We start from the raw sequence: 26874 nt of genomic DNA, 5'->3' as shown, positions 1-26874 counted from the left end.
ATGAGGAATTCTGTTAATCCCAGCATCCTGGCTCTCTAAGCTGATTGTCTCTAGGATTTTCGCTCAATCAAGGAGGGAGATGGGAGCCTCAAAAAGTTACTTACCTTTCCTGGGTTTCTGCATCTGTTCAATGGGGATGATAAACCTAGCTCCAAGGATGTTGTGAAAAGTACACTTGTAGAGTGCTTGGCACATTGAACAGCTCAATAAATATTTGTTTTTGTGGTTATTATTTTGTGAAAACAAAACCCATTCATCATTGGCGGATGGAAAAGGGGGTATCTGTCAAAGTTGTCATAGTTTGGGGGCAGAAACATCTTCCTTCTGCTGACTGAACTCTCCCTTCGTTTTCTTTCAACCTCCCTTCTGCTGTGGGGCTCCCTCCTCTGGTCTCGGGCCAAGATTAGCCAAGAGCGAATGTTCTGGCCCAGGTGATGTCCCAAATCAGCCCTGGAACTGAATCAGAAAGCGCGGGGAGAAAGCCATGGAGGGTGTTGTGTCGAGAAGCAGGAGCAGCTGGTGTAGTGAATTAAGAGCATGAAGATTATGACCTGCTGAATGAAGGGGTACAAGCCACCCACACGGGGGGCGGGTAGCTCCCTCAGTATCCAGCCCTCACATCGGGAAAGTGAAACCCATGTGGTCCCTTTGATTGAAGGCGCAGTTTCAATACACTCACACAAAGAACGGATTTATTACTGACAGATCTTAGCAGGGGGTGGGGGTGCAGGGTGCCACTGAGGGGCGGAGGGCAGCCCCCCCACCCTTCCCTGTCAAGAGACAGAGGGAGACAGCAAGGTAGCAGGCACGAATTACTTAACTCGGGGCGGAGTCACTGACTTTACATGGGTTTAACCCTTAGTGGCTCTTTTAAAAGATGTCCCAGAAAAGTAAAGCGGGAACTTATGGCGGGAATCCTAAACTCAAGTCCTTATCTAAACGTCCACTCTAGACTCTTGGTGTAGCATCCTGTAAAATGCCTAGGCAGCAACTCACAAAAACAAAAGTTCTCCTCCCAGCGTCAGCTCGGGGGAGCCACCTCAGTGCGAAATGAGGAAACAAGTCCAGCCGGCTCTTCCAAATTTCCGCTATGGCTGAGCCCGGCTGCTCGCTGTTCGGGTTTTCTCTCTCCGCGCTGCTGCTGTGGCTGGCGGCGGGGGCTGCGGGCCGCGCAGACGCGCAGTGGAGTGGGAAGGGTACCAGCCCGCACCTGCCGAGCATCTTCCTGGGCCGCTGCGCGGAGTACCTGGCGTTGGTGGCCCCTCAGCTGCGGTGAGCATGGCGGGCGGGCACCTGGGCGCTGAGCCCGTGAAGACCGGGAAGAGGAGAGGACTGGGAGGGGAGGAGGGGAAATAAAGGAAAGGGGGGAGAAAAACACAAAGAGAGGGGAAAGCGGGCAGTCAGGAGGTGAGAAGAGGGTGTGGGGACAGGGAAATTGGGTCTAAAGGTCAGGGGCTTGATATGAGGGGTGCGCGTGGGGGGAGGGAGGATGGGGGTCCTAAAGGTCAGGGGAGCCAAGTGTGGAGGATGTGTCTAGAGGTGAAGGGGGTGGTGTGTGGCAACTGCAGGTGTGGTGTGGTGTGTGTGTGTGTGTGTGTGTGTGTGTGTGTGTGTGTGTGGTGGGGGTGGGTCTACAGGTGACCATTAGGGAGAGGTGAATTTGGATGACAGCCCCAGACCCAGCAGACGCAGGAATTCCATGAGTTCAGGTACTTCGGGAATTGAAATTTCAAATCTAATCTAGAGGATCTTTTTTTTTTTTTTTAAATTGGAATGTCTTGCCAGCTTCTTACTAATTTTTGTTCCTTCTTTGGACACATTTTGTTTGTTTTCATAGTCCTTTTCTTGTGCCAGTTATTTTTAATGTGACACATTTCCGGCAAAAAAAAAAAAAAAAAAGCGAGACAATCACATGAGGAATGCCCATGTTACCTAATACGAGAAATAAAATGTTACTAACGAGTGGGAATGCTTTTAGAAAGCTAGACTAGAAGTCAAGAGTTGTGGCTGGCACTGGAGGTCATACTTTCTGCCTTACCAGGAATTGCAACAGCCTTTCTCAACAGGTGGTGCTCATTCCTGATTTTACAAGGACCTGCACATGGGCCTGACCTCACCTGGACCCACCCCTACAATGGACCTCATTGTCTAAATGAAGAAGCTGGGAGCCTGTGTGGCTTATTGGAATTGTCACCTTCTGGCTCGATGCCTTTTCTGCTCCTCTCTGTGAGCGTGGGGCAAGACTTTATTCCTTGCCTCTGAAAAACTTGTGTATTACCTTCTGAGAGACACTTCCACGGTCCAATTTCTCAATCCATCCCCTAAGTTATTAATTTTTTTCCTCTTCTGAATTGGGGTTAATGCATGAGCCAGGGCAATTCCTTATCTTTTTTGTATACTTAGTTTGGCAGAGTTGATGTATAACAAAATGGCTTGTAAAGCTCGTAGAGTACATTGAGAGAAATGGAAAGACATCACATTGCGATGTGATTTTCCCCCCCTCTATAAACTTGTTCTTTTGCACAGGGACAAGAACTGCACAGCCATCTGGGAAGCCTTTACAATGGTGTTGGATAAGGACCCCTGTTCCGTGTCACCCTCTGACTATGACCTTTTTATAAGCCTTTCCAGGCATTCCATTCCCAGAGACAAGGTAACTCCATGACCCCATAAAACATTGCTCTCTAAAGACAGACTGGTGAAATTAGCTGCGTCCAGGGACCCTGCAGTGTTACGGGAACATCAGGCATAAATTCACAATGCACTTGCACTTGTGGAGCTCTGTGGTAGGAAGGTGGCTTCATCTTCAACAGTGACCCTGGCCTTCCTGCCTGTCTGGGCAGAAGGAAATTGCTTGAGTCAACAAGTCACTGCAAGAATCACAAGGGCATCAGGATGGCGCCACGCTTTTCCACCCCTAGCCAACTCTGTCCTAACTGACCCTAACGGCCTGAACCTTGAGTAATTCAGAAAGCTCTCAAACTCAAGTATCCTCCCAGAAAACCAATCTCTCCTTGTAACGGGCCTGAAGATTATATCTTAGTATCAGTGTCTTTAAGAAAACCACATATCTATATTGTCTGCACTCTAAATTCTAATAAAATGAAAATAAATGAGAAAATCTATGTAAAATGTTTGCTTAGAACAGTACCTTGAGTTGAAAGAACATTAGGTAGCATTTTTATTTTTCTGATATAATTCTTAGCCTGATTTTTTTTTCATTGTAAAATCTTACCATTGATTTATTTTTCACTTGTAAGGGCAGGTAAATGGAGCTGGAGGGTCAGAGAGATAATAGACTGAAAACATGATTTTTAACTATATGTTGCATTTTGAACTTTGCTGCCTCCCTGCCAGTAAAAAAGAGAGCCATAAATTGTGGCCTCTTCCGTCATAGATTATGGTTCTAGTTGATGAACTCAGTAAATACTTACAGAGCTACTTCATGTGCTGGGCATGTGCTAAGGGTTGAGGCTGCAATGCAACAGGGAACAAAATAGCCCCTGCCCTTGGGAGCTTCCAGTCTGGGCACAAAAAAAGTTTGACTCTTGATGAGATAATGAGCGAGCAGGGTATTCTTATTTGTATTATCATTATGTGAAAAAACTAACTTCATAGTGGGAATTATAAAGTATAATACAAAAGAAATGTATTTGTGAGGCTCTTTATACTTTAGGAAATGCTTTTTGTGATTGCATACCATCGTAACCACAGCTGTGGAAGGAGAGAAAAGGCTCATGGTCCCCATTTTCCAGATGTGGAAACTGAGGTACAGGGAGATGACATGCCTTGGTCAAAATCACGTTTAGTGTATCATGGAGCCAAGATTCAAAACCGGGTCTCTTGATCATCTTTTATATCCTGGGATCTTCACACACACACACCCCACACACACTCCACGCTGTCTTCACATTGTACTACTGGGAAAATATTTCATTAACATTTGCATGATACCCTTGGACTCAAAGGAACAGAGGTGGTACCACTGTCTGAACTGGTAATTAAAACGAAGAAAATAAAGAGCAGTTGTGAGGCAAGTCCGAGTTGAATGAGAAATGGGTTGCCTGACTTACCTTGATGATACTGTGCCTGAAAAAAAAAATTGTTTTGATTTTATTTTATAGTTTAATGTTGTGTTTGTTTTTCCTTAGTCCCTGTTCTGGGAAAATAATCAGTTCCTTGTTACTAGCTACGCGGAGAACACCCGTCGTTTTATGCCTTTGCATGACGTTCTGTACGGCAGGACTGGAGATCTCTTGAGCTGGTGCCGACAGAAAAATGCCTCCGGTAAGACTCCCACACGAATCACAAGAAAAATAAGAGTTCTTATTTACTGTGCATTTGCCATTTGGGCTAAGTGCTTTCATATGCATTTATCTCATTTGATCCCTTCCCTCAATCCTCTGAGGTAGTGGTAATAATAATAATAATAATAACAGCACTTATGTTTTGCTAGGAACTTTCTAAGCACTTTACGTATATTAACTAATTTAATCCCTGCAACAGCCCCATGGGATAGGTCCCATCCTAATTCCTATTTTGACAAATGAGGAAACTGAGGCACAGCAAGGTTAAGAAACTTGCTCAGGGGTGTGCAGCTAGTAAACAGCAGAGTTGGACAGTCTGACTCCAGAGCACATGTTCCCAAGCCTGCACAACTCAGCCGCACTATCCTCATTTTCCCGAGGGGGAAACTGAGGCTTAGGGAGGTTAAATCACTTGAAGAGATAGAGGCCAGGATTCAACCCTCTTCTGATGGATCTGAGGCCTGTGCTCTTAAATGCCACTCCAGGCCACCAGTAGATATGTCGAGATTAAAATCACAGTGAAAGTTTAAGTCACAAGGACTGACCTGATGGTAGGGACAACTCTCCTCATTCATCCAGCTCCCATGCTCGGAGCTGGCAGTAATGCGTCCCCACCATCAGGGAACTGATGGCCTTGTGAGGGTCATTTACTCCCTCATCTGTGTGCTCTGATGCAGGAAGGACTATGGAGCAGCAGAGTGAGACACCAGCCTTGACCAGAGTATCCAGGAAGCTTCCTGGTGGCTCTTGGCTCTGGATGAATCTTGAAGGCTGAGCATGAGCAAGGCTGGGAGGTGGGGGAAGGAGTTCCCTTTATGAAGGCTGGAAAGTCTCCCCCCTGTGTATCGGAGTCACTTTAAAAGTTAACCTGAGCTCAGTTGTGTTTATTCTCCTCCATTCATTTATCCATCCAGTTAACATTTGTAGAGTGCCTCCTATGTGCCAGGTCTCCCTCTTTTAGGTACTGGGCACACAGCAGAGAATAAAACAGGAAAATAATACCCATCCTTACATTATACGTAGAGGGGGGAGATAAGACAGTAAACAAGCAGGTAAAATATATTGTCTGCCATAAGATTGTAAGGACTACAGAGAAAAGCAAATCAGGGAAACAGGATAGGAAGTGCTAGATTGGTGAGGAAGGAAGAGGAAAGTGTTGCAATCTCATAGGCCCAGGAAAAGCCTCACTAAGAAGCTGATATTTCAGTAAAGACCTGAAGGAGACGAGGAAGAGCATTTCCTGACAGAGGGAACAGCAGGTGCAAAGGCCCTGAGCTGGGAGTGTGTCTGGCATATTTAAAGAACAGCAAGGGGGGCAATAAATAAAGATAAAAGTAGTCAGCTACAGAGCTAGAGGAATAAAGGAGGCCCCGGCGGCCAGGACATTGCAAGGACTCTGGCTTTCACTATGAGTAAGAAGGGAAGCACTGCAAGGGAGAGGGCAAATGGACGTGGCCATTCTTCCAATGGACCAGGCAGTGATCCCTGACCAGGAAGCCTGTTTGATTATCCTGCAGAGGGTGGGGGAGGATGGCAGAGGGACGTGATGGAAAGAGTATGATGGAAAGATGCATAATACAAAATAAGTATTTGGTGTTTGTCTCCCAGTTCCTGGCACACAGCTCCTAAAGCCTTTGGAATCTGAGGAGTGATAAAAGTGTCTTTTTATGGCAATGAGCTGACTGGTGGTTGAGGCCCATAGATAGCTTCACATGGGGGTTGGTCACCAGAAAGACCAAGGCATGATTAGAGAGTTGGAACTTTTAGCCCCATTTTCTGTCCCCCAGGAAGGGGAGATGGACTGGAAATTGAGCTAATAACCAGCAACCAATGATGTAATCAACTATGCCCACATAATGAGATCTCCACTAAAAATCTCTAAATGATGGAGTTTGAGAAGATTCCGAGTTGGTAAACATATCCAGATACTGGTATGGTAGTCACCCAGAGAGGTCATGGAAGCTCCACGCACCCACCGTCCATACCTTGCCTATGCATTTCTTCCATTTGGCTGTTCCTGAGTTGTACTCTTTACAACAAGCCATTAATAGTAAATACGGTGTCTTCCTGAGTTCTGCGAGCCATTCTAGCAAATTATGGCACCTGAGGAGGGGGTTGTGGAAACCCCTGAATTTATAGCCAGTTGGTTAAGAGTACAGGTGTCAACTTGCAGCTGGTGTCTGATGTGGGAGCGGTCCTATGGGACTGAGCCCTTAAGCTGTGGGCTTTGTGCTAATTCTGCATAGTGTCAGAATTGAATTGAATTGTAGGACACCCAGCTGGTTCCTGGAGAGTCTGGAGAAAAGATTGGTATGGGGAATGAAACCCCACGCATTTGCTGTCAGACGTGCTGTTAGTAAAACAGCGCAGAGAAAGTGCCCCAAGAAACCACACCGTTATTCCCCACCTCTCCGTTTCTATCTATGCCATCCTCTGAGGGGTCTTTGTTTAAAAAGGAAGTGAAGTCCAGAGGTTAGGGTCCACAAAATAATGGGCGGTTCCTATCATTGGAGTCCTGTACGGCCATGAAGAATGATGATCACGCTTTGTGTTTATTGATCTGGAAAGGTGCTTGTGACATATTTTTAAGGGAGAAATCAAGTTAATCCAAATAAAAAATGTATACACAATACATATATGAAAGTATGCACATGAACAAGTCGAGAAGAGGCAAACCCAAACTGTTAACAGCAGTTCTTGCTGGGAATATGGGATCGTACATTTTTTTTTCATATCCACATTTACCATTTTTTTTGTGTTTGTAATTTAGATATATTGTGAGAACGAAAGAGCTTTGAAGAAAAAAATTCTTCAACTAAGTCAATGATCACTAATAATACCAGTCGTTCATAGTCTAAGACCAAAAAAGTATAAAACAGGTAAATACAGAAATTGTTGGCTGTCAGAAATGGCGGAAGGAGCCCTGGGAAGCTAGAGAGTTAGATTGTGGTATGTACCATCCTCTGTGTCATGTACCATCCAGGGGACCTGTCTGAGCCTCAGATCTCTGAGAAATCGGGACATGGGCCCACAGAGATAATAACCTGGACTGTCTGCAAATCTAGAGTGTGTAATTCAAAGAAGTAATTACCACTCTCTTAAGTAATGTTAAGTAATGATCCTCTCTTAAGTTATGTGATGGACCTTGCATCAGAGGACAAACTCCCTAAAAACATTACAGATTGTCAAATTTGCACCGGCCCAAAGCATGTCATTTCCCTCCAGGTAGTACATAATTTTGCCCTGTTTGGTTCTTTCTGGAACAACTTGTTAACTAACACTTTCTTCTGTTTTTACAGAGTAAATGGTGAACAAATACCGTATGTACCTGCTGTATTGTATCTGTAAAATTTAATACATTTGAACATTTTATATATTTTAAATATAAAATATCTATTTTCTTGGTCTAGTTTTCTTGTATTTACTTCTAAGACCAGGGCTAACTGGAGAAAGCACTTCTCCCAGGACAGCAAAGTTTTGTGGGGGGTTTTTAATCTCTTTATTAGAGTTCCAGTAGAGAAATAACCCAGCTGACATGCTGATGCTCAGTGGTCCGCCAAGTCACTCATCTGCCAGCTGTACAGGTCTCTGCCTTCCTCACGTTTGTGCCAAGCAAGATGACAGATGTCTTCGTATCATGGACCGGGTGGTCACTCACCAGGCTCTCTATGGACTGGGTGGGCAGAGCTGAGAATGTTTCACTTGTACAGAACACAGGCTAACTATATTCTATGGAGCCAGCAAGTATTTTTAATGAATTCATTTTTTCCTATAAAATCTTGAAATGTGTTTATCCATTTTCCCCTTAGGACTCGATTACCAATCCTGTCCTACATCAGAAGATTGTGAAAACAATGCTGTGAATTCTTTCTGGAAAAGGGCATCCATGCAGGTCATGCTGGGCTGGGCAGCTGGGTGGCTGAGCGTGTGTGAACATGGGACAGAGGGGTTCAGAGACTGGGCTCTGGGGTCATTATTTAACTTTTTGGAGCCTCACTTTCCACCTTTGCAACATTCTGAGTTATTCTCTCTGCTCCGTAAAGTTGTAACTTTAAGCTAAAAGACTTGACGCCATGCCTGGCATGGAGAAATCAGTCAGTGAGCGTTAGTCATGAATGAGGGTACCAAATGGTCATTAGGGTACCAGTTGTGCCGTGGTTGTTGCTAGTATTTCAAATCAATGTGATCTTTATTGCTGTGTAAAACGGGGTAGCCCCTGCTTTCTGGGACACTGTGGGACATCTGAGATCTAGATGTGGGGGTCGGAAATATCTACAAGACTGTTGTCAGTGGGCGAGGAGGTGATAGGTGACTGAGGACCAACTGGAGACATGGAAATGATCCCCTTAAGGTAAGTCCACTCCTTAGACAGTGTTGTCACCAGAGTTGATGATAGTTACCAGCAGCTATGAGATGCCAGTGCGTACAGCTTACGTCTTCTATCACCAGAAAAAAGGTCAGGAATAAAGAGTGTTAAGTCTTTAGCTCAGTGCTCAGCAAAGAGCTGCCTACTGTTACATGTTAGCTATATTGACTAGGTGGCCCATGGACCTTCAGGGTCCTTCTCGCACTGCTGCCAACCCTCTTTCAGGGCTATCCATGTCTCTAGATCTCGAGGTATCCACTGGGTCCATCGTTCATCAGGGTGAGAGGGACTTTGGTCAAATTCTCCACCACGGGGGCCACTGGGAGGTAAACAGAGGGCCTGCTCCAAACAAGATATTCTGTTTACTCCTGTGTTCGCCTGCCAGTCCAGTGGGAGCATTCCATTTGCACCCACTTCCCATAGCTCTTGTTTGGAGTGCAGGCTATAGTCTTTGGCAGTGGACTGCCCGAACCCCTCACTGAGCCCCTCACTGAGGGGCTATCGCTGTGTCATCACCTGAACGTAGATCATGATGACAACTCAGGGGTGATGTCAACATTACACATAAAGGAACCATACAGTCTACCCAGTGGATCTACCTGACTTCAAAATGTGTGTTCCAAACCGCCATCTTATACTTCCTCCAGTTCTCTAATGGGAATCTATAGCAATTGTGCTCACATTTTATGAGCTCTTAGAATATGCTGGATAGTCCAAGCCTGTAGAGACATAGTAGAGACGTATTCAATAAGTTTTAATAATAATTATTATAAGTGATTTGATCTTTACAGCAGTCCTATGAGGTAGGAACTCTTATTACCCGTGTTTTACAGACAGAAAAAATGAGGCATGGAGAGGTCAAGAAATGTGACCAGATTTATTACAGAGTTAATAAGTAAGGAGCCAGAGACCAAGTTTTCAACCACTACATCATTCATGCCTCATTGTATCTGCATGCATTTTTTAATTAATTTTTCTTATCAACATAATAGCTCCTTATGATAGAAAATGACTAATTGTATAAAATATAAATAAGAAAATAAATCATCCATAATTCCTATCACCTAGAGGCAACCCCTTCAGCATGGTGGTCATTAGACCTGGACATCTGTATGTCTGACCAGGACTATTAGCACTATTTGGAAGCAAGCTGAGACATGTGTGATGTGGACTATCTTGTTGCTTTGCTGCAGCTGGCATTGGCCATCACTGTGCTGGAAAATAAGCCCAGCCACGTGTATCTCAGGGCTGCATAATACCATTACCGCACCTGCTCCGTTCTAGTGTAAGCATTTTATCAGGGAAACTATATGCTCCAGCAGTGTTCTGAACTGGAGATTTGGGGACTTCTCTGAACTCTTTCCCTTGGGAATTTCAGGCGTTGATTAATATTCCCTGACTTCTGCGCATTTATTTTTAACCTAGAGTGTGTGCTCCACCGACCTAACCTTGCATTTTGCTTTGAATGTAAGCACTTCCTATGCTGTGGCAAATCTTTTGTACACTTGTATTAATAGCTGGGTAATATCTCAGACCTGTAAGTACCACGATTTACTTGCCATTCCCTTGTCATTGACTATTTTAAATGGGTTACAAACAATGCTGCAATACACATCTCTGCACACCACGTGGTCCTTAGTGCTCTTTACCGAGTATTTCTTGCTCATCTTTTTTGCACTCCTCTGCCTCTTAAAGTTACTTATATGTGAATTGCACTGGCCATTGAGATGTGAATGGGAGTGACTGTGTTACTTCTGGGTGGAAGGAAATCTTTAAGAACTGGTCTATGATTTACGACTTTCTCCTTCTCGCTTCCTGATAACTAGTGACTTTGCAGCTATGGAGACTTCATAAGTTTGGGACCCAAAGTGAGGAGCAAAAGCCCAATGGACCTATGATAAACATGTAGTGTGAGCATGAAATAAATCTAGTTTAAATGTAGTTTAAAGCCACTGTGATTTCAAGGTTGTGCATATGGCAGCATAACTTAGTCCACTCCAGCTGGTGCAATGCTGGAATCTGATACTATGTCACATTATTTTCTTAGGGTAAATTCCCAGACATGGAATTACTGAGTCTATGAGTTTTTGACATTTCAAAGCAATTTGCTTTCCAAGATATACTAGTTTGCATCCCTTCTAGCTGTATGAAATATCAAATTTATCATACCCTTGCCAGTGTTGAAAATTGTCAATTAAAAAAAATTTGGCCATTGCATAGCTGAAAAAGGACATGTCTTACTTTACTCAAAATACTTGTTTCTCCTTACAGTATGCAAAGGATAGTTCTGGGGTGATCCATGTTATGTTGAATGGTTCAGAGCCAACAGGAGCCTATCCCGTAAAAGGGTAAGAATGTTGGCACCAACAAATACAACGGAAATGCCAAATTGTTTGTCTAGTTGTTTTGGATGGAGGCCTAAGAGAATTGTCCTAATCCCCAATCTAATGCTTGCTTTAATAAGTTCAGGTGGAGCAAAACAATCGAATGACCTGGAGATCAGAGACATGTCTCTACAGTTTTACCATTAACACCTGATGAATGCATGAATGAAATCAGTAACCTAAAAATTAAAGCTAAAAAATTACTCCCAAAATCTTTAAAACAAAAGTAATATGTAAATCAACTAACAATGAAATGGGGAAAGTATCATACTGCTTTAGGACACTAAAAAAAAACCTTTCCTATTTTTCAGGTTTTTTGCAGATTTTGAAGTTCCCTACTTCCAGAAGGATAAGATCACACGAATTGAGATCTGGGTTATGAATGAAATTGGAGGACCCAAAGTGTAAGTTATGAAGCTATTGATGAGGGTAATTGTGTAAACATGCTTTTCTTGGATGTGTTATGATTAAGTCTGTTTTACATTTTCATGTTTTGGAGAAACAATAGTCTTCTCTGTTTCTAATGTGAAGGGCAGAGAAAGGGAAAGACTTGACTTTCTGGAAATGTCACTAGCCATTCCTGAGCCCAGAGAAAAAACCTCTTTTATCCAGATACTCCTCTCAGCCAAGGAAAGTCATGTTCCTTTCTAAGCAACGTAGGCAGCTTTGGATTGGACAGTTCCTCATGCATTTGTGTGGGTCAAAGCCAGTTTCTCTTTCTTCAAGAGTTTTGAAGCCCCAAAATTCTTACCAAGTGTTCTACGAATTGACCCAAAGGCTATGTAATGAAGACCTCATCCTCAGAGAACAATCAGTTCCACAACTGGGTCTCAGATAATGGGCTAGGGAAACTTTTAAGACCCACATTTTCTGGGAAACTACTTGAGTTTATATAAATGTAAGCTTGAATTCATCCTTCTCATCATCGAAGCACACTGCTGGCAAAACTGCACATAAAAAACTTAAAACACAATTAGTTCAGAGACAAGCCAATGAGGCCAAGCCCAGTTAAAGCAGTTCATCCATGATGGTCCATGAAAGGCAAGCTGGGGTCGTGGTCTTCAGAGCACTGATGTTACATGGAGGGGAGTATGGCCAGCTCCAATGAGTGGATGTGTTACTGAAAGTATATTTTGAAAGAAACTTAGCAAATTCCCCATTTCAGGCCCCTAGGACCTTCTAAGGCTCACCATATAACGAGTGATATTTTTTCCCCTGTATTTCTCTTTGCAGGAGATTAATGAGACTTACTGTTGCACGAAAAACAATGTGTATTGTTTTTCTTATTTCTTTGAGAAGTCGATCTTTGTCTAGAAATTGTGCATGCTTGTTGTGTTAATGTATCTATCAGAGAAAGCTTGTCCTTTGAACCTCCCTGTAATGAGACAAGGAAATGGCAGTTGAATATCATCTCAGGCCATCCCTTCTCCTGCAGAAGAGATGATAGAGGGCTCAGAACACCTGGTTGTACATTTGTGCCACAGGGTGAAGTTGCAGGTCAGGAGCTAAGAAAGTGGGGGTCCTGAACTGCTGAGATTTTAGGGGGAAAAAAACCATAGACAGAGAGCTCAAAACAGCATGTGTATCCCCGATTGTGTTTAGCACTGCTTTGGCTACCTTTATTTAAAAAAAAAAAAAAAAAAAGGTAGAAGTACCTATTGACCGAGCTCTGTGTCTAGGTGTCCTGAAACTTCCATGCCAATGCTTACTAAAACATCCTGAGTACTGAGCTTGGCCCAGAGAAGGACATCATACCAGATTTTGGCAAAGCCCTAAACATGACCTTGCCCACGTCACTCATGTCATGCCTGGAATTCCCCTTCTTCTGGGAAAGCTTCCTTCTGTCACTCATTTTCTCCCTGTACACTCCCTCTGTATTCATTTTACAGTAGGGAGGCTGCCTACCTTCCCATTCCGCATAAGCTGAGGCTGGGTCCTGCCTGTGACATCAATGGCATGCCTACTAAGCACAGCTGGCTGTGTTGTATCTACTTCTTTGCCTTTACACACCCCCTGCTTAATTGTGACCTTCAGGAGGGCAGCATGCCGTTCAATGTGGCAGTGACTATCCAGAGCCTTCACAGGCATTCAGAAATTTGGAGCAAGAAAAACCTGTTTTTAGGAATTTATGCTAAGAAAATAAATAATAAAGGATGTGTATGAAAATGAAACTTCATGAAGGTGTGTTGTGGTATCAATGACATTGGACTATAGGAATTAATTTTAATCTTTAAAAAGAGGGCACTGGTTCTATGAATGATGTTCCGATTAGGGAAGGGAGAGCATGCAGGAATTAACAGTAATGGCAGGAGGTATATGTGTATGTACACAGACATGGGCAAATGCAGAAAACAAAATGCACTGGACAGAGGAATACTATATTGTATTTTTTCAAAAGTCTCGTGGGAATAAACCCATTTTAAAAGTCTAGAATGATATACAGCAAAATGTTAGCAGCATTTATCACTAATAATGTGAGATTTGGGATATTTTTTTCTTTTTATTTGCATTTTCTAACATTTTTTATTTGTATGTTTTTGTTGTCATTTAAAGCTTAACGTAATACACTACGGTGAACAAGTGGGTATTAGCACTGTGCCTGCCGGGGCACATCACAGAACTGTGTTGGTGGTGGGGGCGGGGTGGGGGGTGGGGCTATGGAAGGCCCTGTGGCGCAGTGCGCATGCGCCTGCAGGGCCCGGCCCCGGCACTTGACTTGCATACGTCAGAGCAGCTGTAGGGTGCTCAGAGCAGCCCCTCCCGCGGTGCCACGGCTTTACCGCAAGCAGTACTTTTAGGTCCAGAGATTTTCCCAGATATTTCTCCAGAGAGGAGACTATCCTAGGAGCACATGGTCAAAATAAATTTCAATTCACCCGGAAACAATGTATTCCATCCTCTTATTTTAGTTTTCTGTTTCTGTTTTTATGGTTTAGGGAATCCTGTGGAGAAGGCAGTGTGAAAATCCTGGAAGAGAGACTGAAAACAATGGGTTTTCAGTACAGCTGTATCGATGACTACCTGTAGGTCGTATATTATAATATAGTCCGTACATATATTCAAAGGTGGGTGGGGATTTGGGAGGGCAGAGGGCTGTTGAAATGGTTCTGTGGGGGTCAGCTCTAAAGGCCAGGGGACTATGCCTTCTCAGATGTCATTGGATGTGGGCACTGAGAGTGCCTTCTGGCCAGGTTGTGCCTGCCTCCACCCACTTCTGTCCAGAGCCCTTTTTAATGAGCTTGAAGGACAGAGCAGCCCTTTATCCTTTGCGCATGTCCCGTTCCTCCTCGATTGCTTATAGCCTGGCGAGTAACCTGCGAACAGGAACCATGGCGCCTGCATCCCTGGGTGCCCTGCTGCCTGTGGGATCCTTGCCCATGCTACAAGCTAAGGTGGAGTATGTCGGAGATACTTACAGACAGGTACATCTTGGCTGTACACCAATAGGAAATAGTAATAGCTACCCTTTATTGAGCACATTATGGGCCAGGTACTTTATGTACTTATAATCAGATAGCGTTTCAGGGCGTTCCTGATTCGTGGAACTGTAGACAAGTTTGGCTCAAAGCCCAGGACAGTTGAAACTGCCCTGGACTGGGAATTCCTCACCTTCCTGCTTCTTGCTCCTTTCTGTGTCAGCACCTCAGTCTTCAGGTCTGTTTGGTTCCTCAGAGGCTGGAGTCCAACTCTGCAAGGAATTAGTGGCTCTCCCCACCATTTGAGGGTATGGTAGGGTACAGATGACATCTGCAATCTCAGCCAGCACCCATGACCATCCAGCTGGCTCTGCCACCCTGTCTTCTCAAAAGCCAGGTGGGCTGAATCACCCTTCCATCTGAGCAAAGCCCCTTGGAAGCGTGGGTCTTCCCTGACTCATGCCTCCCCTAAGGGAACCCTCAAAACTATTCTTTTTCCTACAGCTTGAAGCTGTACCATTTTACTCACCTATTATTGTTAATGCTCTCAGGAGATTCAAAAGTCAGGTGTTGTCATCACTCTCTTTTAAAGACGAAAGAAAGCTATTACTCTTTTGGAAATATAACCTATGTGCAGAGAAACATACAAACCATAAGTATCCAGTTGAATGAATTTTCACAAGTTCAATATACACATGTAACCAGCACCTAGATCAAGAAACAGACATAACAGACACCCCAGTGCCCCCCCTTGACCTTCCTTTTAGTCTCCCCCTCACCCCCCATCCGTAATAGTAACCACTCTAGACTTGTAAGGTCATATATTACTTTTGTCTGTTTTTTTCTCTTATAAATTTTTCAAATTTTAATTATGAATATTTTGTTAAGCACACATGAAAGTAGATAGAATAGTGTAATGAACCCCTACATATCCATCATCCAGCTTCAAAAATATCCCCTTTGTATGGATGGGTAGATTCAGGGTCCGAGAGGTTAAGGAAGTTTCCCAAGTCACCACTCAGTGACAGACCTGAGTTTTGAACCCAGCATTGTATGTCTTTGAAGCATGATCTTTACTTTCTACTATAGGATTCTTCCTTTTTTAAACCATCAGATTTTAGTAAATTCTAAAAGAGTTAATTCTTACTCTAAAACTGCTTTATGATAGAAAAATGGCTAAAAATTTCACATTTATGATCGCTTTGCTTTAGTTCAGGAACTCTTCAGAGGAGCCTGTCTTTTTACACGTCATTGGTCTAAGTGTGGAGGCTCAGCCAGAGCCCAAGTTCTCCTGCTAGTTCACAGCTGTCCTGCTTTTATTCTCTCTAGTGTTGTTCCCACCTAAGCTGGCCGCAGGGCTGTTCCCTTCTAAACCTGGCTTAGCGCCCCCAGCTCCCATTTCCTCACTGCCCATGGGGTTTTGTATTCCTCCTGGGAGCACAGAGCAGGTAACAAAATGTTTAACGTGGGCCAGTGACAAAGGTTAACGAATCATCAAATTCCAAACCAGATGTGAGAACTTCCTGCCCGCACAAAATTCAGGTGACACTGGCCTCTGTCCTGTGGCAGTTGAGAGTTCTCCCCGAGATTCTTGGATTCTTGCAAATTTTGGCCAGGGCCTATCATTTCCTAGCCTCTCTGGACTCCTGGTTGATTTCTGCTTGGCACAGTGTTGAACCAGACTCAGTGAAACGAGATGCATTTGGGGGGTGGGTGTCGGCCAGAGGCATAATGACAACTACTCTCGTTTAAAAAAAAAAAAAAAAAAAAACCTGCGTAGAGTAGATTTTATTGAAAAGTAGACGAGTCCTAGGAAGGGGTCGCATAGCATGCCACAGAGTGAACAATGTGTTTCCTGTTCCTCCAAAGTCCTCTCCAGTCACTCTGCTATGAGAGCCTCTCTTGGCCTGTCTCCTACCTAATGCCCAGTTTGCCCCCTTTACCTAGTTCCTCTCTCCACTGCTGTTTGCTCTTTCCTCCCAGCTGCTCTGGAAGCCCACCACGCAGAGCAGTTCAGCTTTCTTAGCTGAAGCCTGGGCACCAGCCGTCACCCATGTGCTTCGAGTCCAAGCTTCTGCCCAAAGTATTTGAGAGGTTTTTCCAAGCAAAATCATACATCCGTACAGAAGTGATTCCATGCTTAGGTTCTAGTAAGCCTGCAAGGTTCAAGTTCACCTCCACACTTGTTCTTACTGTGAGAACTTGGGCAAGTTCCTCTGGACAGCTTTCTCAACTGTAAATTGGAGATGATAATAGTACCTGTTCTGTGTGGTCGTTGTGAGGATTAAATGATATAATTTACGTAAAATACATAATCAGTTTTTGCTACATAGTGAGTGTTCAATAAAAGAAACTGTGTTCTTCGAGGCCAGAGACTTTGTATCCCCAGGACCTTGCAGGCACACCATAAATGTTTGATGCATGAAAGTCATTTAAACAATCCCTTAATTATTATTTCTTTTCATTCTACAGGCCAGTGAAGCTCTTACAGTGTGTGGACCACAGCACTCATCCTGACTGTGCCTTAAATTCGTAAGTAAATATCTTAACCCAAGCCCTTTGCTTTCCCAAGATAACCAGTCCTTACTATTTATAGAACATTGATGAATTGCAATATGATTTTCACAAAATGCCCGGCTGTAGAGTCAGGTTTGTATTTCTGTGCTGTATTTCTCTCAGTCTGAACTGCTAAGCTTGTGCAGGTAAGATAAATATCTGCCAAGCTGAGCAGAGCCTTCCCTGATGCGTCCCTCTGCTCTACGTGAATTTACTTCTGCAGAAATTCTAGGAGTGGGGGGGTAGGAGGGCCTTTTAAAATGTATTTCTTCATCCTAATGTATTTTTAAATCATAGTAATTTTTTTTAACGGTAATACATATGCATGGGATACAATTCAAAGTTATAAAAGGATCAAGAAAGTGAACAAACTTTCTTCCTCTATTCCTAGTCACCCAATTCCCTTACCTAGAACTACCAAAATTTCTAGTTTCTTGTGTATCTTTCTAGAATATTCTGTACCCCAAAATAACACACACACACACACACACACACACACACACACACAGACTTACACTATTCATATAAATGATAGTATACATAGGATTCTACAGCTTGCTTTTGTTACAGAATAGTGTGCCTTAGTGCTATTTCCATACCTATAGATAAAGCTGCCCCATTTTTTAAATAGCTCTGTGGTATTCTGTTGTATGCACGTATCATGATTTATTTAACCTATTACCCATAGGTGGACATTTAAATTGTTTCCAATGTTATGTGTCATGAACAATGAATAAGAGGATTTCTTTTCCCTCCACTCGCATTTCCTCAAAGTAATTTCTTTTAACATTTTGGTCCATCTTTTCCCTTAATGTCCTTAATGCTCAAGCATACACATGTTTCCAGACACAGATGCAAGTTTGTTTGGTTGGTTTTGGTTTGGCCTTATTTTCATTTATTTATTTGCATTTGCTTGTGTACAAAAAACAATCATGCTAGACATACTGTTGCTGTAGGCTTTTTTCATTTACCTACTGGTATATAAGGTATCCTTTTGAGCCTGTTCCTGCTTTCTGACTCAGTCTTTTAGTGGCTGCAGAGTATGCTGTAGGATGGCCACTCTGCCATTTATTTAACCATTTTCTAAACATACGCTGACTTAGTTGTAGGTATAGTTGTAGTTGGTTTGTGGTTATAAACAATTCTGAGATATAATCCTTGATTATATCAGAAGTGCCAAAAAATGTATACAAGTGGACACTTTGGTCAACATTGCACAAGCAGTAGTTTGCTGTCATCAGACGTGTCTGGATGCTGATGGTAACCACTTCGAGCACCTCTTGTAATTGCAGAAGTCAAACGTGATTTGTATTCATCTTGTGTTATCTGTATATATTGAGTATTACAATTTTAGTAGTTTTTTTCCTTTTTTAAAATGTGTATACATATTTTTTGGCAACCTCTGCATTCTTTGAGCTTTTGTGCAAGTATTTGTGTGGGATAGATTACCAGCAATGGAGTTGCTGGGTCAAAGAATGTATGTAGTTTGAAATTTGATGTTTCTAAAGGGTTGCATTGAAACTGAGAGTCCTTACGATTTTGATTAAACTTAGTTTTAAATCCTAGGTCTAGGAATCATATCCCTTCTCTCTCTCTCTCTCTCTCTTTCTCTCTCTCTCTCTCTCTCTCTCTCTCTATATATATATATATATATATATATATATATATATGTATATGTATATGTATATGTATATGTATATGTATATGTATATGTATATGTATATATATACATATACATATACATATACATATACATATACATATACATATACATATACATATACATATATATATATGATTATCCTGGGGAAAGGCTAGGTCTATATATATATATAGAAAGAGACCTAGCCTTTCCCCCAGGATAATCAGCAACCCCCAGGCAGCAGGAAACAGTAGCCCGGATCTGACTGATGGTCACAAGATTAGACTTCTGGCAGCTAAGATAACATCTTGACCTAAGTTATGTTTCAGCTCCTGAGCCGTAAGGTAGAACAACCCCTGGCTACTTTCCCATGAGAGAGGACTGAGGGATGGTGGAAAAGACCTCAGAACTGTCCTCAAGACTTGAAGCAATGATTCATTATTCCTCACCTCCCAACATAACCCCGAACTCCTAACCCACGGTGTCTTGTGATTCTGCCCTATAGAATCTATAACATGCATGCCATCAGGGAGCCAGGTCTTAAGGGCACTAGCTCATCTGTGTCTCCAGGGTTGGTGCCATTTCCTTAATTAGACCTCTACTTTCTTTGCTGCAAACTCCTGTTCATGTCTCCATTGGCTTTGATGGATGCAGGCAAAACGAATGCCTTGAGTTTGGTAACAGCACCAGTGTACACTCCCACCAAAGTATATGGTGGGTGCTTCTTTTCCCCTTCCTTTGCCAACACGGGGGGTAGTGTGGGCCCTGACAGTTGCTTGTTGTGTGTGTGTATTTTTCTTTTTCGTTTTGATTAGGGAGGCATCCACTTCCATGATGGCTATCTATCTCCAACAAACAGATTGCCAAAGCACTGAAGGGCTTGGCCACCACCCCCAGTAAGGCTCCTTTGTTTTAGAGATCTTGGTTGATTTCAATGACTGACCATTTGGGTCGCTTGTTTTTTTCTCATCCTGAGCATTAACTTCCCACTCTTATGTTTTAAATTCACCAATAAAGAGGGAACCTGTAATACCCTAGGCCCCTACCCTTAACCCCAATAAAAACAGAACCCAGGCTCTTGCACTGTTTCTCTCTCCCCACAACCTTGCTGTGTGGCTCCAGGTGTGCTGTGTAATTTCCAGGTCCTGTGAGTCAAAAACCTTTATTTTTTTCAGTTTCCAGATGGTTGTTGGTGAAGAGCATCATGCAATTGTAATAAGAACTATAAGGGCCAGTCTAGCCACAATGTGGGTTATTGATAGGCTAAGACCAGCACAAAACATGGATATAATCCGTATCTGTTTCTGAGTCTGTACCTGTACCTACATCTCTATCTAATTTTAGGTAGGGCTTTATTGTTTTCATTTGCATTGGCAGGAAGATTTCTCTTCTTTTCCTGTCTGCTAAAATCATACTTATCCTTGAGGACCCTATTCCAAATGTTTGTTCTCGGTAAGGCTTTCCTGATTCTACAGGTGGATTTAAGAACTCCCTTCTCTGTACCCCAAGGACCTTGTACAGAGCTTGACTATAGCACTTCACTCTTTTTAGCCATGTTACTGTTCATTCCACACCATCTGTCTGCCTCACTCGATTTGGACGTTGCATCAACTTCCTCTTTGTGTGTCTCAGAACACTTTACATGGCAGGTGCTCCATGAATGTCTGCAGGATCCATTCATCCACCTACAAGGGGAAGATAACTAATCAGGGCTGGACACCACTGTATGCCAGGCATCGTGTGCATTACATAGAATATTTCGTTCATCCTTGTAACTAGGCAGAGAGAGAGAGAGAGAGAGAGAGAGAGAGAGAGAGAGAGAGAGAGACTGCTCATCATCCCCCTGGCTCCTCTTCCTTTCTTCACTCAGTTGAACTTTTGAATTTCAGTTGGGCTCATGGCTGTCGAGAACAACGAGTTGTACTTCCTAGCTCCCCTTTTCGCTGTGGCCAACTGATGTGTGCAACTTTTGGGTTAAGCATTTGAAAGGAAGAAACATACATTTCCTCCTCCCATTCCAACTGGCAGTGTGTGGACCCAGGAGATGTGGTGCTGAGCCATCTCCACTGGGTGTGGCCGAGCAACACAACAGATGGAGGCCGGGTGCCCCCTGGGGGCTAGGGGTGGGGGCTGGAGCTTCCGTTATCAGCCTGGACAGTTACTGAGAGAGAAATAAACTTCTGTCTTGTCTAAGCCACTGGGATTTGGGGTCATTTTGACAGCAACCAAACCTGTATCTGAATCAATGTGGGTAGACTCTCTTATCTTCATTTCAGAGGTGGAGGAACTCTGGCTCAGTGAAGCTAATGAAAGACTTGTGCAGGACTACCCACCCAGCAGGGAGTGGGTCTGAAGCGAGTCTGTGAGGTTTTCAGGATTCACTCTGGCACCTGTCCTGCTCTTTTGACTGGAAATTGGGATGACTGATCCCCCATTGCCAGCATGTGTACTGGGAGCTGCCTACCATCCCAGGGGTGGCTGGTGAATTTAAGTTCTCTCCCATACTCTGCTGCTCATGTCCTGTGAATTCGGCATGCATTTTTTGGAGTCCACTCACAGTGGATAAAAAATAGTCTATGGACTTGACTTTCCTCACCCAAAAATGAAACCCACTGTCCCATCTCTGATGCTAAAAGACCTTCATGTCCCCCCACCGCCAAGCCCAAACCTCTAGCCTGGCCTCCCACGTTGTCCTCACCAGGAACTTCCATTTCAGGCTAGCCTTGATCCACTTCCCTAAAGACATCTGTGCACTCCTGCAACAGCCTGGGGACGCTGACCCTTGGGCAGTGGTAAGAGCATTGCCCTTGGAGTTAGATGACATGAATTTGACTGTTTCTTCATCTGCAAAACTAAAATTAATGGAAACGATCTCACAAGTTTGTTGTGAAGATTGAATAAAGCCACGTGTGTAGAAGCGCCCAACCTCCTTTCTAGGCAGGAGACTGGAAAGACTCCACAGAGCCAGGGCTGGGTGCAGGATTCTGGTTCCTAAAGTTCACGGAGGGAGCACATCGGTTGCAATTCTTAATTGCAGGTATTGCACACTAGCTCCAGGTAGTTCAGAAAATGGGATGCATTAAAGGATTTCAGGTCACTCACTGACTCTTCCTGGGAAAGCCAGAGAGGCAGGACTGGAGGCCATGCCAAAATCCCAGCCAGAACTGCCCCAGGGGAGACCACACTGCAGCCTGTCTAGGCACAGACCCCTCCAAGAGTATGCATGATGCACACGTATGGATGCCTCTAGCATCCTTGCCATTGCTGCCTCAGAAAGCTGGTGCCTTGGGTGCCTCCATGGCTAGAATGGACCCTGAGTGGCACCTGTTGTTTTAATTCACAGTGCTCACAGATGTACTCAGATCTGTACATCTGGTTGGCAGAGTTTTGGTCCTGTGATTGTGGTCTAACTGCAAGGGAGGTTGTGACATTGAGTATCTGCTTTAAATCCAGCAGTCTCATGGCTTTAAATCTCATCTATATGCTGGTGACTCCAAAATAAATATATTTAGTCCAGGTCCTCTACTGAATGCCACACTGAAATGTTCAACAGTCTACTGAATCTTTCCTCTTGGATGCCTAGTAGCTATTTCAAACTCAACACTTCCAAAGCTAAGCTCCTGCATTTACCCACGGCGGTGGGCTGAGTCATGGCATCCGAAGATATCCAGGTCCCAATTTCCGAAACCAATGAATTTTACTTTATATCACAAAAGAGACTTTGCAAATGTGATTAAGTTAAGGATCTTGCAACTGGAGTGAATCCTGGATTATCCAGGTGGACCCTAAGTGTAACGTAAGTGTCCTTATAGGAGGGAGGCAGAGGGAGATTGATGCAAAAACAGGAGGAAATGGTGAGGTGATAATGGCAGCAGCAACTGGAGTGATACCCTTTGAAGGTAGAGAAAGGGCAAGGAGACAGACTCCCCCCTCAAGAGACTCTACTGGAGGAACCAGCCCCACAGACATCTTAACCTTAGCTTGGAGCATCTGGTACCGATTTCTGCCCTCCAGAACCAAAAGAGAATAAATGTGCGTTGTGTTAAGTCACTAAGTTTACTACAGCAGCTATGGGAAACCAACACACCCCTATACTAGCTCTGCGCATAGTCTTCCTGTCTCAGTTGATGGTAATGCCCACCTTCCAAAAGTCCCCAAGTGCCCATTCCACAAATCTGGAGCCAGCCTTGGCTCCTCTTTTCTCTCCCCTCAGAAAATCCTGTCATTGACTGTGACTAGCCTGGTCTGAGCTGCTGTCATCTGTCATCTGGATTATGGCAGCTGACCTTAATAAGTCTCCCTGCTTCCACTTTGCCCCATCCCGCCATGGCCTCTGTGAAACCCAGCTACTACCGTGTTTCCCCAAAAATAAGACCTAACCAGAAAATAAGCCCTAGCATGATTTTTCAGGATGACATCCCCTGAACGTAAGCCCTAATGCATCTTTTGGAGCAAACCTTAATATAAGACATGGTCTTATTTTGGGGGAAACACGTTAGAGTTAGCTTTTTATTTTTTATTAGGGACACTTTCAAACACAAAGTACAGAGAACAGTCCTTTAAAAGTTCAGCCATGTCACTCACTCAGAGTAAGAGCCAAGCAGCCTGCCCCCCTCACTTCTCCAATTTCTTTTCTTACTCGCCTTCCCCTCACTGAGCCTCTGCCACAGTGGCCTCCTGGAACAAGCCAGGCACATTCCCATCTCAGGGACTTTGCCCTGGCTGTTCCCTCTGCCTGGAAGTCCCTCCCAGAACCGTCCATGTGGTTACCTCTCTCACTCCTGTGAATATTTGCTCATATCTCACCTCCACAAACTTACCTTTGCTTCAGTATTTCAAGTTACAGCCTGCATTGTAAACACTAACTCTGTGAAACCCTCATGTTGTTCTGTTTTTTCTTTCTTATCGTGTTCGATCATCTTCTGACTTATTTGTTTATTAAGTTTATTCTTTGTTGTCTGTCTAGTTTATTCTTCGTTGCCTATCTTCCACCTGTTAGAATACAAGCTCCAGGAGAGCAGGGACTTTCACCTGTTTTATTCACTGGTGGGTGTGTTACAACAACCTGGAACAGAACCTGTCACCTGGTAGGCACTTAGGAATAAATGACTGAATGAACAAACAATTGGTTTCTATCCAGGGAGCTGCATAGACTTGAGACACAGAATTTTCAAAGGTGCTGGGAATGACACATGCGTACAAGAGTTGGAGGCATCCAGTGGCAGCGTATGCATAAGCTCCAGGTGGTGATTGCAAGAAACAGAAACCCGCTGTGGCTCAGTTAGGTGGGAAAATGGGGAATAAGCTTATTGGGAAGATTTAATGGCATCACTGATCCTTAGTGTTATGGTGTAACTTCAGTCTATGGTTTTACTCCTTCAGCAGACTCTAAACTTTATACAGATACAAATCATGTAAAATTCCTTTTTGCAAAACCCATTGCACAGTACACTGCTATTCCTGAAATAGGAAAGTGGTGCCTCTCTGACCTCAGTGCTCAGTTTACCTCTTCTGCTGCACGCTGTGTAAGGTGAATGAGCGTGGCTCTCCTCACCTATCCGCAGGTCTTTCTGAGCACGTTGGTAGTGTCAGGCTTCCAGCCCATCACTCTGGAGTCTTCGTCTCCTTTCATTCCAACCACGTTCCTGGAAGGTGGGCAGTTTGATTCTCTATGATATTGAGGTTCAGGGAACGTGGACCCAGACATACAAAACAAAGGCAAACAAAACTATGTTTCTATTTGTGCACGATAATGGGCGTAAATGATAGAAATAGTCCTGAGAAGATAAACTCAAAATTGCTAACAGTAGCTACTTCTAGGGAAGGGAGTGAGAACTGGAAAAAGATGAAAGGAAACTCATTATTGTGTTTAGTTTGGTATAATTTTGTTTTCTAAAAAAATGAGAATAAGCATATCCTTGTATACATTAGTTAATCATTTAAAAGCAAAAATATATATGATCAATTTTGAATGAATCAAGTTTGGGACATTAAATGAATCAGAAGTGCAATTGCAGAAAATGTCCAGCAGGTGGAGCCCTAGTACAACTTTGTGGGCAGCTGAAGATTCCTTTAGCAAAAAAGGGGTGGGTTACCAGCACTCAGATGGAATCAGAAACTCTAAGAACCCCGCCACTAGTGGAGAGCCAACGGATACATTTCCAAGCCAACATCAGATTGTTTCATGATTTTTTAAATTTGTCTTTTAATTCATTTAAAAGAAGTCAGTCATTTCTATTGTTGAAAATCCAGTGGTCAGACCTTATTTGTTATGGCCAGAGTCCATATTTTGACCATAAAGTCGGTGTCTTTATGTCAGGACAGGTTTTCCTTCACTATTAAACTCTGATGATGTAATGTCCACCAGCAGAGGACTAGGCTAACTTTATGGTACATGCATACAATAAGAATTCATCCACGAGGAAGAATGAATTACAACTCTATAGTTACGTATAGAAGTATGTCCAAACTATGGTGTTAGGTGAAAAAGCAAATTGCAGATTTCATTTGTGCTTAGATAAAAAAAATGTGAATATGTGTGTGTGTGAGTGTGTGTGTGTGTGTGTGTGTGTGTATGTGTATCACGTTCCTGGAAGGACAGTTCAAACTATCAGTGACGGTTCTCTATGGAAAGAGGCAATAGGGAGATTCAGGGACTTCTGCTTTTCACTTGATAACTTTCTGTGCTATATTTAAATTTTTCTATAAATTTTCTAGAAAGCATGCATGTATATTTTCGAAAGCAGGTGTTGTACAGCAATACTGACACTTTCTCTATTTCCTTTTTAATTTGCAGGGCAGCAGCATCTATTCAAAGAGAAGTCCCATCCCTTTACGCAGAACAGAGTGTCGGCCTTGTCATTCCTTTCTTAGTGGCTTTGGCTTCAGGTGCTCAAATGTAGCTACTAGAAACTCAGCTATGCTGCCCCAACCGCTCCAGCCCTGAAAGCTGCCCTTGCGCTGTCATTCTTCTTGTCCTCTGTACCAAGTGGTTCCATCGTCGAAAGAAGCTTCCTGCTGGAAAACAATATCCTGACATGTGTTTTAATGAGGCATATGCTCAGGATTTCAGAAACAAGAGATTAATCTTGTTCTTTTTAACAGGCTAAAACTGCTGCATTAGAATTAAAACAAGTTATTATTTTCTTATTTTCATGATGCTACAAAGCACTGAGACCTAAACTGTTTTATAATCAAACATTTTCAGAAAGTTCTAATACAACTGTATATTTTATTTTCTTCTATGTTTTCCTGTATTCCCAGTAGGGCACACCATATTTTTGTTGATAGCGTAAGATATAAGTACATTGTATAAATATATACATATATATTTGGTAGGCAAAGATTTATATTAAAGATGGTCATTTCAAATGATTACAACAGGGTAATACTCAAAATGTCTACTACTAGGGAACTGTTTACATATGGTTTACTATATATGTAGGATGGAATATTCAAATAGTAGAAGTCATGTTTGTCAATGTAAATGCCCTTCACCTGGTGACTAGATGAACTAATAGTGGTGTGTCTAGACCAGGGGTGTCCAAACTGTGGCCCGTGGGCCAACTGCGTCCCGCGATCCATTTTTTATTGGCCCGCAGCAAATTCCACAAATATATTTAGTTTACTTAAATAAACCAGGTGAGGCAATACGTACTTTACCTCGAGTGAGTGGCCCGGCTGTTTGTGTATTTTACCGCATATGGCCCTTGGTGAAAAACGTTGAAAAAAATTTGGACACCCCTGGTCTAGACAGTGGAGTACTATGCAGCAATAAAAAGTAGCCAGCTGTTGATATATACAGAAATGTGGATGAAACACAAATGCATTGTGCCAAGTGAAAGAAGCCAGCCCAAAAGCCTGCATGCTATATGGTTCTAATTACATGACATTCTGGATATGGCAAAATTATAAGAATGGAGAACAGAGCCACAGTTGCCAGGGGTTAGGACTAGGGAGAGGAGCTAACTGAAAAGGGGCAGTGGGGGAATTTTGAAGGAGTGACAAACTATTCTGTATCTAGGTGGTGGTGGTGATAAATCATAGAGGTGAAAAAGAGTAAATTTCATTGTATGTGAATGAATGAAATGTTTCAGAGAGCATTTAATTGCAGAAAAATGTCAACAATAACTGCAAGAGGTAGGATATAAAACTGTATCACATGATCCAATTTTCTAAATATAATATAAATTTAACAGATATA

At 43.1% G+C, this 26874-nt stretch overlaps 1 protein-coding gene across 2 annotated transcripts; it reads left to right on the top strand.

Moving 5' to 3' along the window:
* Positions 1-857: 857 nt before the first annotated feature.
* Positions 858-26874, top strand: BST1 (bone marrow stromal cell antigen 1). 2 transcript variants are annotated; one of them, XM_088792784.1, is made up of 10 exons: positions 986-1272; positions 2527-2653; positions 4152-4287; positions 8117-8199; positions 10945-11021; positions 11369-11461; positions 13994-14080; positions 16946-17005; positions 25468-25559; positions 26116-26328. In XM_088792784.1, the coding sequence occupies exons 1-10, from the start codon at positions 1091-1093 to the stop codon at positions 26181-26183; spliced, it is 1005 nt and encodes a 334-aa protein (XP_088648910.1). In that variant the 5' UTR covers positions 986-1090; the 3' UTR covers positions 26184-26328. The 2 variants fall into 2 exon arrangements, with proteins under 2 accessions (XP_019596426.3, XP_088648910.1); XM_019740867.3 differs by having other exon boundaries at positions 858-1272; positions 25468-26874.

Source organism: Rhinolophus sinicus, chromosome 1, assembly GCF_057876585.1.
Source record: "Rhinolophus sinicus isolate RSI-liver-muscle chromosome 1, RSI-T2T, whole genome shotgun sequence".
Lineage (NCBI taxonomy): Eukaryota > Metazoa > Chordata > Mammalia > Chiroptera > Rhinolophidae > Rhinolophus > Rhinolophus sinicus.
Note: the sequence above shows the minus strand (reverse complement) of the source record. Positions and strands in the feature narration are given on the sequence as shown.